General features: G+C 57.2%; 1 protein-coding gene across 1 annotated transcript in view; it reads right to left on the bottom strand.

Moving 5' to 3' along the window:
• Positions 1 to 18,669, bottom strand: part of KDM4B (lysine demethylase 4B) — a 140,431-nt gene that overhangs the window by 73,433 nt on the left and 48,329 nt on the right. Inside the window, 3 exon segments of the mRNA XM_058537356.1 lie at positions 11,116 to 11,309; positions 16,416 to 16,530; positions 17,527 to 17,702. Coding sequence (XP_058393339.1) covers positions 11,116 to 11,309; positions 16,416 to 16,530; positions 17,527 to 17,702 — 485 coding nt within the window.

The raw sequence follows: 18,669 nt of genomic DNA, 5'->3' as shown, positions 1-18,669 counted from the left end.
TGTGTCCCTGGGAGGCCAGTTTCCCTGGCAGAGGGGAAAGGCCGCCCCATGCCTCTCCTGTGACCCTCCCCTGAGCGAAAATGCCAGAGAAAACTCCAGGAGCAGCTGAATCAAAGGGAGAGATTCTCTGTGCCCCCCGCCCCCACTGTGCTAGGCTTCCTGAAGGTCAGGGGTGGGCGGGGCTCTGGGGTAATCTCCTGGGCTCTCTGGCCCTCCCACCGCGCCCCCTCCAGGACCCTGCACAGCAGGATCCCCTCATCGCAGCCAGGATCCTCCACGAGTGGGGGGGGGCTTGCACCCTTTACAGGATCACAGTCAGCAAGACCCTCTCCCCTGCCCCCTTGACACCTGCAACTGGGAGACGTGTCCCAGGAAACTGAGGCTGGAGGGCAGCAGGGGCCGGGGTAGCCACGAGGAAACCACCAGAGACAGAACTCGGGGGGCCAGAGGGAGTCTGGGAGGCCAGGAGGGGGAGGGGCCCTCCACGTCCCCGTTCCTTCAGCTGGAGCACACCCGCTGTGGCCTCAGCCGAGCCCTCACCCGGAGGGGCTTTCTCCCACCAGAAGCATCTACCACAGAGCGGCAAGAACAAGCGACCGGGCAGCCCTGCCTGCACCCAGGCCGCCACCTGCCAGCCGCCAGGGGAGGCCTCGGCAGCCCCACGACGGCCAGTGTCCCGCTGCAGGCGGGCAGGACACGCCACAGGGCCCCCTCCCGGGCGGGGGCAGCGCCAGAACCACGGCAGCCAAGCCCCTCGCTTCCTTGGGAGGCACAGCTCAACGCGGGGGGACGGGGCTGACCAGGACCCCGGGCTCCCCTGTGGGCCCGTGGAAGCAGCAGGAGGCCGGGAGGGAAGGCGCAGCGCGGGGCGGGACTGCTGCACACGCCGTGTTTAGCGTGACATCTGAAGCTGAAAGGCCACAGGTGGGTGTGGCACACACGTCGGTTACACTTCCCGAGGACAGGCCGTCTGCCGGCCCGTGAGCTAAGGAGGCCTGGGACCACAGGGGCAGGACCTGGTGGCAGATGGCCGAAGAGCGGCCCTGGGACAGGCTGTGGGGATGTCACCTCCGCTAAGCCACCCCCACCCGCAGGATCTAGGAGGGCCCTGCTTGGGGGCAGGCGTCCAGCCCAGGACGGCAGGGTCGAGGGGGCATGGCCCTCTGCACACCGGGCCCCCAGGCTGCCCCACCACCCAGGCACTGCCCTGCACAGGAGCCCACGCCCGTGCCCACCCCCACCCCTACGTCCCCTCCCGCCCGCCCTCGTGGCCTCGCTGACCACTGGGCCGCGGGAAGGCCGGCCGGGGGCAGGCTGCGAGTGCCGGGTCTATTTTAAACCCCGTCTCAGGAGGGATGTGAAGCACTCAGACGCTTCAGATGCTCTCGGCCTGGCTGCCCGAGAGCACAGATCACACCGCCTTTCCAGACGACCCACGCCGTCATCGACACCAGGCTGCTTGCGTCACTCGGACACACAAATCACACTACCCAGAAGCGACAGACCCAGAAGGACTTCATAAAACGCTGTAAACCTGAGTGCCTCGATGCTTAAAAAAGAGTGCTACCAAAATACTCCAGAATGGTTGCAATTAAGCCCGTGTCAAGGTGGGAGGAGCCGTCTGATGACAGACTGTCTTGACATGAGTACAGCCATGTTTGGCCGCTCCATTGACCTACAGCCACCAGCACAAAAAGAAATATAAAAGCTGCTTTCTGCGTGGTGGGAACTGGCCTTTTCCCGGGAACTGGCCCTTCTCCCACGGAGAGAGTTACAAGTTGTAACATTTCAAGGCTCTTGGAGCGTCGTAGCCCGGAATGGACTGGCCATCTGTGCCGGGCTGAGACGATAACCAAAGAGAACAATGCACGTACACAACTACTGGGCTGGGACGTTAGCCAGGGGGCTCAGTGCACGTACGCCACTGATAACCATTTTGTGCATGGGAACACTAAATGCTTGCTCTGCAAACTCTGTAATTGCTTACTCTGAAAATTACTGATGGTATAAAAACTGCTGGAAACTGAGCCCTGGTGAGAGTTCCACCTGTGGAAGGGACACCTTGCCCAGGACGTGTGATCCTTGCCCAGCCGCGTCGATTGACAGAGCTCTCCCGGCAGTGGGGCGTGGATGTTGTGAGTAACTGATTTGATGTGAAGCAATTGATTTGATATGAAGTAATTGATTTGATGTGTTCTCTTTTTGGTCAACCTGGTGTTTCTCTTTCTGGTTGATTTGTGTCATTTCTCTTCAGCCGGTGTGGGTGCTTTCCCTTTCCAGTCGGGCTGATGTTTTTTCCCTCTTAATGCTTGACCTATCTAGATCTGTTTGCAGACTATCACCTTTACTATCCTCTATATAATAAAATATACCTTCAGTCCATTTGTTTGGAGTGGAAAGTGTCTTTTACGTCTCCGATCGAATCCCCGAACCTCTCGTAACATAATTGGCGCTGTGAGCAGGATTCGGTTAAGGAGATGGCTTTCCTGTTCAAACAAAGGGTAACTGAAGCCAAGGTGGAAGAGATCCCAGGATGGGAAGACCCTCCCTTTTGCACTCTGGCTGGGGAGTGGGCTCATAGGTCAGGATTATGTGAATCTTGGGATGTTCGTCTGCAAGATATGAATCATTGGATGTGACCAAAACTTTGCAGACAGTAGGAAAAAAGAGATAATGTTTCTTTTCTGGCACGGCGAGGTTAATGTTTATTGACTGCTTATCGTCGGGCTATGGAAGATAGGGATAAAATACAAGGGAGAATGTACTCTTGAAAAAAGAAGTTTCAAATTTACAGTCCCGGCTGATGTCACCCAAAATAGAAACTCTTTCCTTGCCGTGAGCCTGGCATTCTAGTTTTATTTGGCCCCTCTTAAGTGACAAATAGAGAGCCTGAATATGTATCCAATAATAATTTGGCGAGCCAGCCGGGAGGCTCTTTGTCCGTGGCTCGGTGGGCCCGGGCCGGGTGGGATGTCCTGGGAAACAGTCCAGCAGCTGCCTAGGTGATTTGCCCTAGGGACTGCTCCCAGTGCTTTCCATCTGACCTGGCACCGCTGACCCTGGGCACATTTTTCTTATGACAGGGAAACAGCCTCTAGAATTATTTGTTTGTTTGCCTATTTGTTTGTTTTTGCTTACACCAAGAACTCCCTTCCCCTCCATCTGGAGTCCTGTCTCTTTAAGAGGCAGGGCTATCCCTACTGGAGTGGGAATAATTGTAGGACTTTTACCCGGAATCTGTTAGATGCATCTATCTGTTCTGTTTGGGATCCCATTTAACTGTCTGTTCTGTATGTTTGTAATTTTGAAGGGGGGAAGTTCCATCTGTCCCCAAGAAGAGCCCTCTGGGCCACCTCTTGGCTAGATGGGCTATATTCAGCTAGGAGCCCATGTCCAAGAAGAAGATAATTTTTTCTTGTAACACCACATGGCCACAATATTCCATAGACTCCAGAGAGGAAAAGTGGCCAAAATGGGGCAATTGCAATTTACCAAAACTGATGTATTTGCTTATGCAATTGAAAAAAGCCAGCTAAAAAGTTAAACCACTAGTGGGAAGCCTATTTTAATCTTTTGAGGTTTTTAAACAAAATCAGGAATACTGTATTGCCTCTTTAAGAGAAAATAATTAAGTAATTAAACATGCCAGCAGCCTAAGCTGAATCTGCTGCTCCCCTCCCCTCTCTTGCTGAGCTTCCCCGCTTCAACTCCCCCGGAATTCCTAATCTGAAATTAAACAAGTGAAAATAAGTAAACTTTTGAAGTAATTTAAAATTGAAATGGCTATTCTGGAGAATCTGATGAGTTCACCTTAAGGGTCGCCCTTAAAAGAGAGGATTCAAAACCTCTCACGATGAAATGCAATCTTTAATTAATATACAGAGACTTCTAAAAGACAAAGTTATTTCAAAAACAGCTTCCAAAATCTTTTTGGTAACTTGAAGCTTTAGAGTTTTGCTAAATTAAGTTGATAAAAATTTATTGAGTCTCTGGTCATTCCCACATAAGATAAAACATTAAAAATTGGTTACTAAGCATAGATTTGTCTGCCTTTGGTTTCTTATCTCAGAAAAACTGAAAGATGCTTACATTTATTGATAAACATGTTATGTGCATGTTGAGGAATTTTCTATGAGAAAGTACACATTTCTGGAAAGTCTGTATACAAAAAAAGCAAAAGGTATGTTGTCCATAAAGAAGGTATAAAGAATAGAGATATTTATGTTTGTTTTGTTAAGAAAAATAAATTTGTCCTAAAGTACTAAGAAAAGAAAAAAGGCGTAGGACAAATTCTAAATGTAAAAAATAAGTGACAGAAGGTTTGTAAAAGTAAAGCCCTGAGGAGTTTTGCACATGATCAAGTTGGCTAAAGTAAGCTGATAAAAAATTAAAATTTGGCTTTGTCTCTTATAAAGGTAATTTTCTTAAACTTTTAGTCTACTCTTTATATAGAGATTAAAAGGTGTTCTTTTGAGTAAGTCTATGTAAAAGACAAAACACCTATGTTTTGTTAAAATAATTTCCTATGTTCAAAAGGACTGAAGTCTCTCCCTTAAGGTTTTTGTTTTTGTTTTTTGACTGTTTTAACTCTCTGTTTGCCTTTAACTGTTTCTGTTATCAATTTGACTAAATAAATAACTAGGCATTATTTCCTATTTGACCAAGTGTTTTAAAATCTTTTGATATTTTTGATAAACTTCTGCCGAAATTAAAGTTTTTTTAACTTAAAAAAAAAATTACAAAAAAGGACATATGATTATGATGCCAAAATACAATTGTTACTGTATTTCATGTTGATGCTCACAGTTCTGTAATTTCTACAGAACAAAAGTATAACTCTTACACTGATCAGCTGGTGCAAAGTCATGCAACGCACAACCCAGGCTTAGCACAATGGGTCCACGAAAAGAGTGGACATTTGGGAGAACAAGCTTCATACAGGTGGGCACAACAAAGGGGAATCCTTGTCACCCATGATGATATTGCCACTGCAGTACAACAATGTCAGTTATGTCAACAGTTAAATAAACAGGGAGTTCCACACCCCTACCAAGGTCATATCCAAAAGGGATTATTTCCCGCCCATACATGGCAAATAGATTTTATTGGACCATTGCCAAATTCTTGTGGATGTACTTATGCCTGCACTGCTGTTGATACATATTCTGGTTATGTATTGGCTATACCAACTAAAGCGGCCACTCAACAGAGTACCATAAAATTATTAGATACAATTAAGTTATATTATGGAACACCAAGGCAAATTCAGAGTGACAACGGTTCCCACTTTACAGGTAAGTTGATTCAAACTTATACCAAGGAAAATTATATAGAATGGATTTATCATATACCTTATTACCCCCAAGCTGCAGGCCTCATAGAACAAATGAATGGATTGCTTAAACAACAATTGAGGAAACTTGGTCATGGCTCATTAAAGGGGTGGCACAACCATCTAAGTACTGCTCTAAATATGTTAAATAACAGGCCACTAGGCCCTAATGAGACTCCTCTGTCAAGGTTGTTACCAGCAAAGATTACAGAAGTGGCAGCCGCCACCCATGAGCTTATGACCTTAACCTGTTGGCTCCTGACTCAGTTTGCTAAACCGCCTTTTCGTGCCACGGCCGAAGCGGCTGGACTGGATTTATCTACTGTTCATTCTATTCAATTGCCCCCTAAGAAGCAGTCTATAGTCCCTACTGGGATAGGGGTACAATTTCCCAAAAATACCTTTGGTTTGTTAAAAGGACGCTCTGGACTGGCAGCAAAAGGTATTGATGTACTGGGAGGAGTCATTGATCCAGATTACCAAGGAGAAATAAAATTTATATTATATAATGGTAGTGACACAGTACTAACTGTAGAGTCTGGAGAATGAGTGGGACAATTATTGGTGCTTCCCCTCTTGACTCCAAATGTGTCACAAGGACAACCTCCAAGTAAATTAACTAAAAGAGGAATGCAAGGATTTGGGTCTACAGATGGATGGAAACCTGGAGCAAAAGTGTGGGTGACACATCCACCCAATGCAGCTCCCCGTGCCGCAGAAGTAGTGGCCCAAGGGCCCACTGCAACACTCATAGTTATGTATCCAGGAAATGAACAGTTATATCATGTTCCTAAAAATTCTGTTTCTTTGCGTGAATAGATACTCCTGCTGTGTTCGCTATGCTGTGCTGCACCTCCATGTCTGCTGCAGACCTACACACAGAGGCATTAGTTGCCTCTGTAGGACAACCTTTGACCCTGCACTGTTAGACCAACTGCTCTACACCCGTGGGACCTATAACCTGGACTATGAATGGCCGAGAAATTTGGTCTCAGAAACAACAAGCAACTTTGCAATATAAGATAATTTCTCTATTACCCTGCCTTCTGCTACCCTCTGCGATGGGGGCTGATCTGGACTTCTACAAGCTAGTTTGTTAGGCCTAAGTGTTACCTTATCTAATGTTATCTTTGATACTATACATGATTTGCAAGATCAAGTTAATAACATTTCATATTCTAAGGGGCTGTTTGATTGGTTACCTTGGGGTTTATGTCCTTTATTGTGAGATAGTTTTATAATTATTGTAGTCATTGGATTTTGGGTTCTTGAATGTGCCTTATGTACTTGTGTACAAAGTTCATTGTCTGTGCATATGGTGTCTTATGGTTAATGGAGACGGCCACGGCCGAATATGTCTTGACATGAGTACAGCCATGTTTGGCCGCTCCATTGACCTACAGCCACCAGCACAAAAAGAAATATAAAAGCTGCTTTCTGCGTGGTGGGAACTGGCCTTTTCCCGGGAACTGGCCTTTCTCTCACGGAGGGAGTTACAAGTTGTAACATTTCAAGGCTCTTGGAGCGTCGTAGCACGGAATGGACTGGCCATCTGTGCCGGGCTGAGACGATAACCAAAGAGAACAATGCACGTACACAACTACTGGGCTGGGACGTTAGCCAGGGGGCTCAGTGCACGTACGCCACTGATAACCATTTTGTGCATGGGAACACTAAATGCTTGCTCTGCAAACTCTGTAATTGCTTACTCTGAAAATTACTGATGGTATAAAAACTGCTGGAAACTGAGCCCCGGTGAGAGTTCCACCTGTGGAAGGGACACCTTGCCCAGGACGTGTGATCCTTGCCCAGCCGCGTCGATTGACAGGGCTCTCCCGGCAGTGGGGCGTGGATGTTGTGAGTAACTGATTTGATGTGAAGCAATTGATTTGATATGAAGTAATTGATTTGATGTGTTCTCTTTTTGGTCAACCTGGTGTTTCTCTTTCTGGTTGATTTGTGTCATTTCTCTTCAGCCGGTGTGGGTGCTTTCCCTTTCCAGTCGGGCTGATGTTTTTTCCCTCTTAATGCTTGACCTATCTAGATCTGTTTGCAGACTATCACCTTTACTATCCTCTATATAATAAAATATACCTTCAGTCCATTTGTTTGGAGTGGAAAGTGTCTTTTACGTCTCCGATCGAATCCCCGAACCTCTCGTAACACAGACACAGACGTGGGAGCTGATCTCCCGAGAGCGGCCCCTCCCCCGGGGGGGGCACCCGCTCCCGGGGGGCGCTGAGCCCAGCGACGAGAGCACACCTCACCGCCCCCTGAGGGCTGGTGTCCCTGTCGGCCCCAAGAGGGAGCACGGCCTGGAGGACTCCACACAACATAAACCTCAGCGCACCAGGGCCAGAGAGGTTAAAGGTCAGCGTGTCCCAGCACCCAGGTCTCCTGACGGTCACTGAGCCATCTCTGTGCCAGGCCCTGCTGGAGCCAGGGGTCCTGCCCTCATGGGGTCCACGATCTGGCGGGAAGGCACACATGGTAACATGTGGTCGCCTGGCCAATCCCCGCTCTGTAGGACGGGTGTGGGGTGCTGTGCCCACATCTGGGGCCCCACCCGGTCCTGGGGAGAGAGCGGGCAGGGCACCCAGCACGACGACTGGGAAGCCCCTTCCCACGGCCACACTCGGTCAGCGTGAGGGAACCCCCCGCGCGATCCCACCCCCTCCAGGACCAGAAACCAAGACCAAAGTCAAGGTGCCTTCCGGAATGTTCTTCCCTCAGAGGAAACGCCACTGGGTCCAGCGCCGGCCCTGCTGACTGCTCCCGTAGCGCTCTCGGGAACCGGGCTGTGGGGAAGGGGTGCACACCAGGGGACACAGGTGCAGTGTGGCACAGCAGGGGCAGAAGGGCTGTCCCCAGGGGGCGGCGCCTGGAGAACCCTGAGCACTGGCGACAGGCGTCGGTCCTGCCCCATCACCAGGGGGCTGCTGCCCTCACGTCCCCAGGGTGCCCGCCCACGCACAGCTCTCGGGACCTTCTATGTGCGTCACCTCCCTCGAAGCCAGTCCCGCCACCTTCCAGCCCTTCTCTGTGGACCCCCTCTCGGCCCGGCGGGCCTCCTCGCTGGGCTCCCTGACGCCACTTCCCAAGTCAGCGTCCCGGTGACCGGCCCTGCCCTGGGCGCCCTCGCCACCGCCACGGACACGCCCCCGAGGACACGCTCTGTCCCGGGTCACCCGTCCTCGCACACGGCCGCGTCTGAACGCTCACCCTGCCCGCGCCCGGCACCTGCCCGGACTCAGCAGACGCGTCTTTCTTTCTCTCTCCTCCTTTTTTTGTTTTTAAGGAAAAGCTGGATTTTCTCCCTTAAGATGCTTCTGGCTGGCAGACCCCGAGCAGAACCAGGACGGAGCAGAGCCTTGTAGAGACGTCCCACCACCTGCCCCGGCGGTCCTCACCCCCCTGCCCCTTCCCGGGGCCTCGGGGACGCGCGCTGCCCGCGTGTCAGGACTCTAAGAGGATGGAGAACCGGGGACATGTCCACGGGGCGCGGGGAGCCGCTGGCCAGCCAGGGGAAGGGCGGGAGCGCCACCTAGCGGCTCTCGGGGGAGCTGCCGGGGAGCGGCCTTAGAGGACACTCACCCGGAGACAGGGCAGCTGTCCTCCAGGCCACCGCCCCACCCCACAGGGCACCCTCCAGGCCGGCGAGCAGGGCCCACACACACACTCACGTACACACACATACACTCACACACATACACTTACAGGCAAACACACACACACTCACACACACACACACATACATTCATGCACACACTCACGCACGCACGCACACCCAGCCCGTGGAGCTCCGTCGGCACTCGGCCCGCACGGCCCAGGGAGCGCCCTCCCACAGCCTGTGCCACCAGGCACCGCCCTCCCACCCTCCGGCCCACAGCGCGGGCCCCTCTTCCTGGGCCTGGACTGGGCCTCCGTGGAGTCACAGTCTGGCCTCGCCACGGAGAGAGGAGGGGAGGGGACGGGGGGCTGCCATCACGGGGAGCCCCTAGGCAACACGGAGACCACCCGCTGCTCAGGACCACCTCACGGGGGTGAGACTCAGCATCTGTGAAACGGTCATCACCAACCACAGCCATCTCTCTCCAAATCTATCCCGAAAGGCAAATACCTCCCAGCCTAGAGGTGTCCATGAGCAAGCGCTGATGCAAAGCCACCGAACGTCACAGGAGAGACATGGATGGAAAACGGAAGCCCGTGGAATTGTGACGGGACCCCAGCAAACACACAAGGCAGCACAACCAGACCAGAGAGCCTGGGGCCACTGGAGCAACAGCCCTAAGACGTCCCATCCTGGTCCAGGGCCCTGTGGACGTGTCACCTCACACGGGAAAGGGACTTTGCAGGCAGGATTAAGTAAAGCCCCTGAGATAGGGATGACCCTGGATTCCCGGGGCCCAGTGTCACCACAGGGTCCTCGTCAGAGGGAGGAGGAGGGTCAGAGGCAGAGAGAGACGGGCGACGCTGCGCTGCTGGCTGTGCAGACGGAGGAAGGGGCCCCGAGCCCAGGACGCGGCACCTCTAGAAGCTGGAAAAGGCAGGAGAAGGTTCTCCCCCGGAGCCTCCGGAGGACCAGCCCTGCCCCGACCTGGACTTTAGTTCCATGGGACTGATTTTGGACTTCTGACCCCAGAACTGTCAGAGAACAAATGTGTGCTGCGTGAAGCCCCTGGGCTTGTGGTCACATTCCAGCAGCTCTGGGAAACAAATACAGGCCCCCACGTTCGTCCCCAGTGCTTCCCCATCCTTCCCCACCCGTGTGAGCAGGGCCCGCTGCCAGAGAGCAGGGTGGGGGCTCCCCTCTGTCCACACCAGAGGTGGGGGGGCCACACAGCTGAGGCAGGACAGGCCCCCTCCTGGCTCCCGGCCCTCTGCTCAGCGAGTCAGCAAAGGGCTCCAGGAGGTCCCGGCGTCTTGCAGGGGTGGGGGTGGCCCCCTCTCCACGCCTGGGGCACAGTCTCACCGCTCAGAGGTCAGCTCTCAGCTGGGACACCAAGCAAGGGGCACCTTGGCCAGGGTCCGCCTGGGCCCCCCGCCCCCATACACACAGGAGCTGGCTCACCGGCTGAGCTCCTGAGCGCCACAGCCTGCTCCCCGGGCTCCCGCTTCCCCTCCAGCCCCTCTGAGCTGCGACAGAACCTTCCAGGACGGGGGAGAGGCAGGGAGCTGCAAACCCCGGGCGCAGAAGTCTCAGAACGAGGGCAGCCTGAGCAGAAGGCAGCTCTGCGTGCGCTCAGCAGAGGCTGGGTGTGCGGTGGGTCTCAGCTCAGAGATTCCAGAACACGGGGGCTCACAGAGCGAGGGCCAGCACACCCACCCCAGCCCTCCACCTGCAGACCAGGGGGACCCCCAGAGAGCGGGGGCCTGGCACTAACCCCACCCCAAACCTGGAGGCCCAGAGGGAGGCGACGGGGGCTCAGTGCTCAAAGCCACCCACCCCCCAGGTCCGCAGCCCCCGGGAGCCCCCGGCACAGCGGCCTTGACCTGACTCGGCTGCGGGCGGCGCAGCAGGAAGCCAGGCCAGCCCCCGCACAGACGGAGGCTCTCTGGGGGAACCACAGCGCTGGGGGTTGGGAAGCTCATTTCCGGTGGGCGTGCACCCCCTCACCCCCAAACCTCGTGGGTACACCGAGGCTGCCTCTGAAGCCAGCCCCTCCCGACAGCCAGGCCACGGCCCAGCCACGTCCCGGAGAGGCACTCAGAAGGTGCCCCCACCCGTGTGCCCAGACGAGCTGACCCGGCCCCTCCCCGTGGCCCCGCCGGCCGACACTCACCAGGACTTGGGCTCCCCGAAGTGCAGGTAGTTGATGCTGTAGAGGTCCATGTCCTCCGTGTGCCAGGCGAAGGTGGTCTTCCACATGCCGAAGTACAGGTAGGGGGTGTTGACACCCTCGATGATGGTGCCGCACTCCCGCTCCACCATGTCCAGGATGGTCCGCAGGTTCCCGATGTTCCACTGGGCCACGTCCTGCAGGGGGCCAGCACACGGTCAGGGGCCAGCCGGCCCGGGCACTCCCCCTGGCCACCCCCAGACGCTGGTGGGAGGATGGGAAGGCCGGCGGCCAGCCCTGAGCCTGCCCACTTCGGGGCCTCGCCCCCGCGCCTGAAACCCACCCCGGGCGGCTCACACCCTGCAGACGTGCCCCCCCCAGCCCACAGGCCTCAGCAGGGCCGCCTCTGGATTCCACGCTGAGCTGTGAGTTAATCGCAGGCGGTGAGGCCACGCTGCGGAGGCCGCGGTTTGGTCGTGGGTAATGAACGTGCCTCGTAGTCAATGACATGGAAGGAGGAAGACGATCACCGAGCGGGGCCAGCCCAGCACCTTCCCACGGAGGACATGGGGACGGCCCTCAGAACCAGGCAAACGAGGCTGGAATCCCTACCCGCCAGACCCATCCACTCCGAATGCCACCAGCAAACAAACCCGCTCACGTCACGAGAGCTCATGAAATACGCGTCAGTTAACTCCAGGCCCTGGAGAACTCTCCAAGCCTGCTGAGACGAGGGTGAATGTCAGCGTTCTCTTGGCCCAGAGCCACCTGGTGCCACCCCCGCCCGTCCACATCCAGGCCCTTGACCTGGCAGGACCAGCGGGTGGTCTCTGGAAGGCGAGCCCCGGTGGGAGACCAGAGCACAGGGTGGGGGCAGCGATCAGACCCCTCATTATGAGGATGAGAAGCCCAAGGTCGGGGGCCACCAGAAACACATCACCTCCCTAACGCTGGGTCCGATTCACCACACTGTCCAGTCCCCACGTCCACAACACGGCTACGGGGGAGACTCAGGGCCTAGTCTGAGCTGGGCAATAATTCATTTTGTGACAAGGTAAGTGGTTTCTCTTCTCTAGGCCTCAGTTTCCCCATCTGTAGAAGGAGACTGCTGCACTACGTCAGACACGGCCTCGGCCTCGGCCCGCGGAGCCTGCACGGGGCCATCACCACAACCGACCGCAGGCAGCACACAAGAGCAAACCCAGAGGCTCCCACTGGACCAGGCTCCAATTTCTGAATTTTTATTTAAAAACAATAATGCAGAGTCCTCCAAAGAATGACAAAACAAGCTATACACTAGGAAAAAATCTTCACAAAAAACACATCTGATAAAGGACCGTTGGCCAAAATATTCAAAGAACTCTTAAAACTCAACAATAAGAAAGCAAACAACCTGTTTAACCCATAGGCCAAAGATTCGAACAGACATGTCATCAAAGAAGATACACAGATGGCAAACGAGCACGTCAAAAGATGATCCACATCATATGTCACCAGGAAAAGGTATATCAAAAGTCCACACCCACTAGGATGGCTAGAATCAGAAAGGCAGAGAAGAACAAGTGTAGGCGAGGGGATGTGGAGACCCCAGAACCGCCACACACGGCTGGTGAGGATGTAAAATGGTGCAGCTGCTGTGGAAACAAGCAATCTGGCAGTTCCCCAAAATTTAAACACAGAGCTACCATGTGACTCACAATTCCACCGAGGTGTCTACCCAAGAGAAACGAAAGCACATGTCCACGCAAAGACTTGTACACACGTGTCCACAGCAGCATGATTCACAAAACGGCCAGAAGTGGAAACAATTCAAATGTCCATCTACTGAAAAATGGATACACACAACGTGGTCCATCCATGCAGTGGAATATTATACAGCCATGAAGAGGAGTGAGGCCCTGACACAGCCACACCGTGGATGGACCCTGAACACACGACGCTCAGTGAGAGAACCAGACACAGAAGGACACACAGTGTGTGAGTCCATTGGTGTGAAATGTCCAGAACAGGCACATCCACAGACAGAAAGTGGGTTTGTGGTTGTCAGGAGCTGGGGAGAGGATGGGGAGAGACTGCTAACAGGTCCGGGGTTGTTTTTTTGGGTGATGAAAATGTTCTAAAATTGACTGTGGTGATGCCTGCATACCTCTGTGAATACAGTAAAAACCATTGAACTATATGCCTTAAATGGGTGAACTGCTCCGTGCGTGAATGGTATCTCAGTAATGCTTTAAAAAATTTTTAAAAGAGGGGGCCGGCCTGGTGCATAGTGGTTAAGTTCACACACTCCACTTCTGCGGCCCGGGGTTTGCAGGTTCAAATCCTGGGCACAGACCAACGCGGCACCCATCAAACCATGCTGTGGCAGTGTCCCACATACAAAATAGAGGAAGATGGGCACGGGTGTTAGCTCAGCAACAATCTTCCTCACCAAGAAAAAAAAAAAAGAGGAGGATTAGCAACAGATGTTAGCTCAGGGCCAATCTTCCTCAGCAAAAATAATAAATAAATTAAATAAACTTAAAAAATTTTAAAAAGGGGCCAGCCGTTTTTAAAGTGGCACAGTGGTTGAGTTTGGTGCGCTCTGCTTTGGTGGTCCAGGTTTGTGGGTTCGGATCCCAGGTGCAGACCTACACACTGCTCATCAAGCCATGCTGAGGCAGCGTCCCACATACAAAATAGAAGAAGACTGGCACAGATGTTAGCTCAGAGCCAATCTTCCTCAGCAAAAAAGAAAAAGAAAAAGAAAAGAAACAGTAAACCAGATGATCAACACAGACACGACCCACCCAGCACTGACTTCCTACATCTCTGTGTGGACGGTAATGGATCCCGTGACAAGCAGGCATCCACACGCATCTACAGAGCACGTGACCTTCAGCTCTGCCCTCCAGTCAGCTGTCGGGGTCCAATCCCCTTCCTACGAGTCACGACTCATCAACCGGGTAGCAGGGCTGCAGGCTGGGGCCCGGCTGACGGGAGGGGGCCCTGAGCCCCGAGATCAAATTACTGCGTCCAAACCGCGGCCGAGGCAGGAGTGCAGGTGGCCAGGACCGCAGGGCACACAGGCTGGGGCCACCCACCAGGCGGCCTGGATCCCGACGCCAGAGCCGGACTGGACACAGAGGGCAGGACGGGGCGAGGCTCCCTGCCGCTAAGACGCAGCGTCCGCACCTGAAGTGGGGAGAAGAATCTGGACGCTGCTGGGACTGACCGTCTCAACGGGAAGGGTGGCGTCTGACGCACAGAGGCCCCGGCTGCGGAGGCCCAAGGAACCACTCCGCGTTCTCAGGATCAGACGCCGCGAGGGACACCCCCCGCTGTGCTCCTGCCCCAGCGGCTCCAGGAGGAGCCACGAGCAGGGACGAAACCGGAGGAGCAGGAGGTCCGGGCCTCTGCGGCCTGACGTGGGACGGGGAGCTGGCCCCTCGCTGGGCCGGGAGGCCCTGGCACAGGCAAGCACAGGCAGAGACGCGGGGAGAGTGGCAGGGCCGGCACCCAGAGGCAGCGCCCAGGACCAGCAGCCACCAGCCAGGTGGCCGGGCCCTGGGAACCCCAGGGGACACAGCCCCACCAGCCTGCCAACCCGCCACCGGGACTTCCGCACGGCCCAGGGCAAGCTGGCTCGTGGCACCAAAATACACTTCTGTGACCAAGACTCCCGATAAACGGGGCGACCGCTCCCGGCCTCTGGGAGGAGCAGGGCCGCGGATGGGCGAGCCCCGCGAGCCAAGGGGAGCCGGGGCGGGAGCGTCGGGACACACGGCTGTCTCAGCGGGCGTGTTAAACGTGTGCAGCCGGGCCGCAGCGTGCGCCAACAGGGGCCTCCGGGGCCCCGACCTCCCCGTGCCTGAGGGGGTGCATCTTTGCTCCCAGGGAACAAGGCCTGGCTGCACGGTCTCAGCAAGCAGGCCATCGCTTGGGGTCGAGGCCAAGTGGACAAGCTCGGGGTCCCAGGGAGAAGCCAAGCCTCCTGGGCCAGGACACCCTCGCCTGAGGACTGCTGTGCACCCACGCACCCATTTTACTGATGGGGAAACCAAAGCCCAGCGAAGAGGAAACAGGGCCCAGGGCAAACTCGGTTCCTGACCTTCAGGGGCGAGGGCGTCTCCCTCGGGTTCTCAGGCGAGCTCACTTCCAGCCTGCCATGTATCTTCCACATAACAAACTAACGCCCTCGGGGCCACGAGAGGACCAAACGGCCACACAGCAGAGCCAGCCCTTAGTCGATGGGCTCCGCCAGGCTGGGCGACTGAAATGCTGGCTGGCGACTCCTGCTGGGCCCCCCGCGGCGCCCATGTCTTTCCAACACATTTGGGGAACACAAGCCACCCCATGTTCTCACGGCTCCTCTTCCGGGTGTCCCGGAGGGCCTGACCCCTCTCAGGAGGGGCCTCATTCCCCGAGACCCGGGCCAGGGGCGCCCTAGTGGCTCTCCCAGGAGCACCGGCTGGGTGGACAAAGAGAGTGTTCTGGTAAGAGATGACCTTCAGAGGGACGACGTGGGAGAGGGAGCACTGTGGGGGCAGAGGGACCTCCCCAGGGAGTGGAGGGGCCAGACGTTAGCCCAGGGTGCCCCGCGCAGAGCACACCCAGGAGAGAGTTAGGCTAGTGACTCTGAAAGTCACCCCAGAAAATCCATCCCAGGGTTATCAGAGATCCCACAAACGTTAATTAACTGGCCCCTAAAACCTACAGGTGCCCCTCAAACCTCCCCCGCTCCGCCCCAGCCCCTCTCTGGGGCGTCTGCGTCTGGGCGACGCCCTGGGACAGGCCCGGAGCCCGAGCAGCAGAGGCCCCTCCGTCGCCCCGGGTGTCCCTGCACGGGGACCAGACGCAGTGAACCCAGCGGCAGCCTGACCAGCTGAGAACTCGGCTCCCAGGCTTCCAGGAAGGCGGAGTGACGGGCACTCGGGGAGAACAGGCCTCGAGTAACCGCGCATGCAGGAGGCCCCGGGACGAGGAACGAGAGGCCCGACAGCACCTTTCGGGACGGCTCCGTGACGGGGCCGCGGAGGGCGGCTGCGGAGCGGAGGGGGTGGCCCCGGGCAGGCAGGGCTCTGCCATTTGGTGGGAAAGATCCTGCAACTCAGAAACCACTGGCCTCCTCCAGGATTCCCCCCAGACCCGGTGCAGCTGCAACTAGAGCGTGAGCAGGAAGCCCGGCCGAGCTGTCCGCGCCACGTCAACCACGTCTTCAGGATGAAGCCCACCCCACTCTTCCCCGCCACCCCCCGTTCACCAGGACGCCGAGCCCCCGTCTCCCCAGACCCGGCCTGGGCCGCTGTGGGCCCGGAACTCACGTCGTCGTACAGGGAGCCGCTGATGTCGGCCCCGTAGATGGGCGAGACGAAGGTCAGGTTCTTCCAGTACTTGCGCTCCAGGTCGTCGAAGTCCTGGTGCCGCGGCGTGCAGTACCTGCGGGCAGACGGCACACGGTGGGCTGTGGCGCAGAGCGCGTGCCCCATGCTCGCGGCCCGGAGGCGCGGGGCGCCCGTGGGACACACCACGTGAGGGGCCGGCTCAGACTGCCGCCGTCCCCGCCGCTGTCCCCGGGGAACACGGACGTGGGCCGGGTAGAGGTGGAGGGCGTCCACTCCAGGGGCGAGTGTGGACAGGACGGGCGGGCAGGGGCCTGAAATGTGTCACGCGTCCCAGCTCGTCTGCCATCCGGGCCTCAAGACAGGACCCACGGCAGGGGCACGGGAGCTGGTGGGGAGACACAGGGCCTGGGACAGCGTGTGACAGCGCAGACAAGGCCCTGCCCCCAGGGGACACGTGTGTGTGAGAGCAGAGCCTGCGGGGAACACACCAATGGTTCCAGAGAGCCAGGGGGGCTGGAGCAAACAGGACAGGGAGGAGTAAACGGAGGTGGTGTCCGCACTGTCAGTGCCCACGAGCGTGTGGGTGACCCGTGAATGCGCCCACGAGCACACGGGAGTGTGCATGAGTGTGCCCGTCTGTGCCACATCCAGGAAGCGGCACGCGGGGAGACGTGTCGGGAGCCCACTCTGAGGAGGTGCTGTCAGAACCAAGACGTCATGGGGGGTGGGCAGCACTCCAGGGACGGGGACCAGGGTGAGCCCCAAGGGGCAGTCAGTGCCGCGGGCAGCGTGAGGTGGACGGCGTGGCCCCGGGCCGGGTGAGGGTGTGGATCTCACCCCCTGACAACTGGGGGGCTCTGAGCACGGGGGTGCTGAGCCCCACCAGTGCCCACAGAGCGGGCCACATACACTGTGTGGGGCTGTGTGCGCCCCACTGTTTACCCCCACGGGGCCCTGGAGGACGGTGCTTCGCAGAGCCAGGGGCACCGAGGGCCCCACGTCAGGGGCACAGAGGCCTCCAAGGTGCGAGGCACAGAGCCAGGATGGGGGCCCCCTGCCCCCCCACAACTCCCCCCAAGCCGGTGCGTACTTCTCACTGTTGGCCAGGCGGCGGTACTCGCCCACCGTCATGGCCTTCTTCTGGATGTTGTACTGCGTGAAGAGGCCCGACTGGCCGGTCACCACCTGCTGGATGGGGGCGGGGATGACCACGTCGTCGATGTCGTCGTATGTCTGCCGCGGCCGCCACTCCTTCGGGGGGATGATCTGTGGGACCGAGAGAGGGGTCAGCGGCGCCTCCAGGCGGGCACAGCACTTGGGACCGGGCAGGGGCACAGGCAATGCGCTGCCTCTCCCAGGAGCCCAGGGAGGGTCCCAGGGTCCTGCCCAGGCCCACCACACGGGGCCACCCGCTGGGCTTGCTGCGCCTCTGCGCACATGGCCCGCAGGCCCTACAGCCGGCCAGGCCGACCCCATACATCTCTGCACCACCAGAGAGGGAGCAACCTGGTTGGCGGGGCATGTGTGCCCCCGCCTGGGGATGGACCCTCGCACTGGCACACGCGGGCTTTGTCACAGGCGCTCTGCCGCGGCGCCCTCCGGCTGTGGACGCCGGCACTGCGGGCCCGCTGAGGACCAGGCGGACAGCCCCGCGAGCAGAGCCGGGAGGGACAGGGCGACACTCACGCTAGGAGCCCTGCCCCACGGCCACCTCCCAGAGCAGTCGCAGCTCTAGGTGCCGGGGAGACAGCGGAAAACAGAGAGCGCGGCCCTGGCGGGACTGACACTGCCGGAGAAGGCAAATGCTCGATTCAGGTTAGACATGAGGGACTCCGCAGGAAGGTCACAGGCGTAAGGACTAAGGAGAAAGCATGGAGAAGGGTGGGGGAGGGTGACAACTCCAGGTGGGTGGTGACCTGAGAAGGTCACCTCTGAGCCAAGGCCATGTCACTGCCGCCCACCCCCCGCCAGCAGGCGGTCTCTGCGCCCGGACCCGACAGGTGGCAGCTCTCTGCCCCTCCCCACCCCTCTCCAGGAGGGGACACTCAGGGCCGGCAGGAAGAGCTTGGTGTCTCCCCCGGCCCGGGCAAGAGGGGTGCTGGGTCCGGGCCAGGAGAGAGCAGGCCCCTCACAGACACCGTGCTCAGCTGGCTGGGGCTCAGGAAGCCCCTCCCGGCCCCTTCGCCTCCTCGTTCCCTCTCCTCCGGTGGACGCTGACCTCTGGGCTGGGCCG

Source organism: Diceros bicornis, unplaced genomic scaffold, assembly GCF_020826845.1.
Source record: "Diceros bicornis minor isolate mBicDic1 unplaced genomic scaffold, mDicBic1.mat.cur scaffold_301_multi, whole genome shotgun sequence".
NCBI classification, from domain to species: domain Eukaryota; kingdom Metazoa; phylum Chordata; class Mammalia; order Perissodactyla; family Rhinocerotidae; genus Diceros; species Diceros bicornis.
Note: the sequence above shows the minus strand (reverse complement) of the source record. Positions and strands in the feature narration are given on the sequence as shown.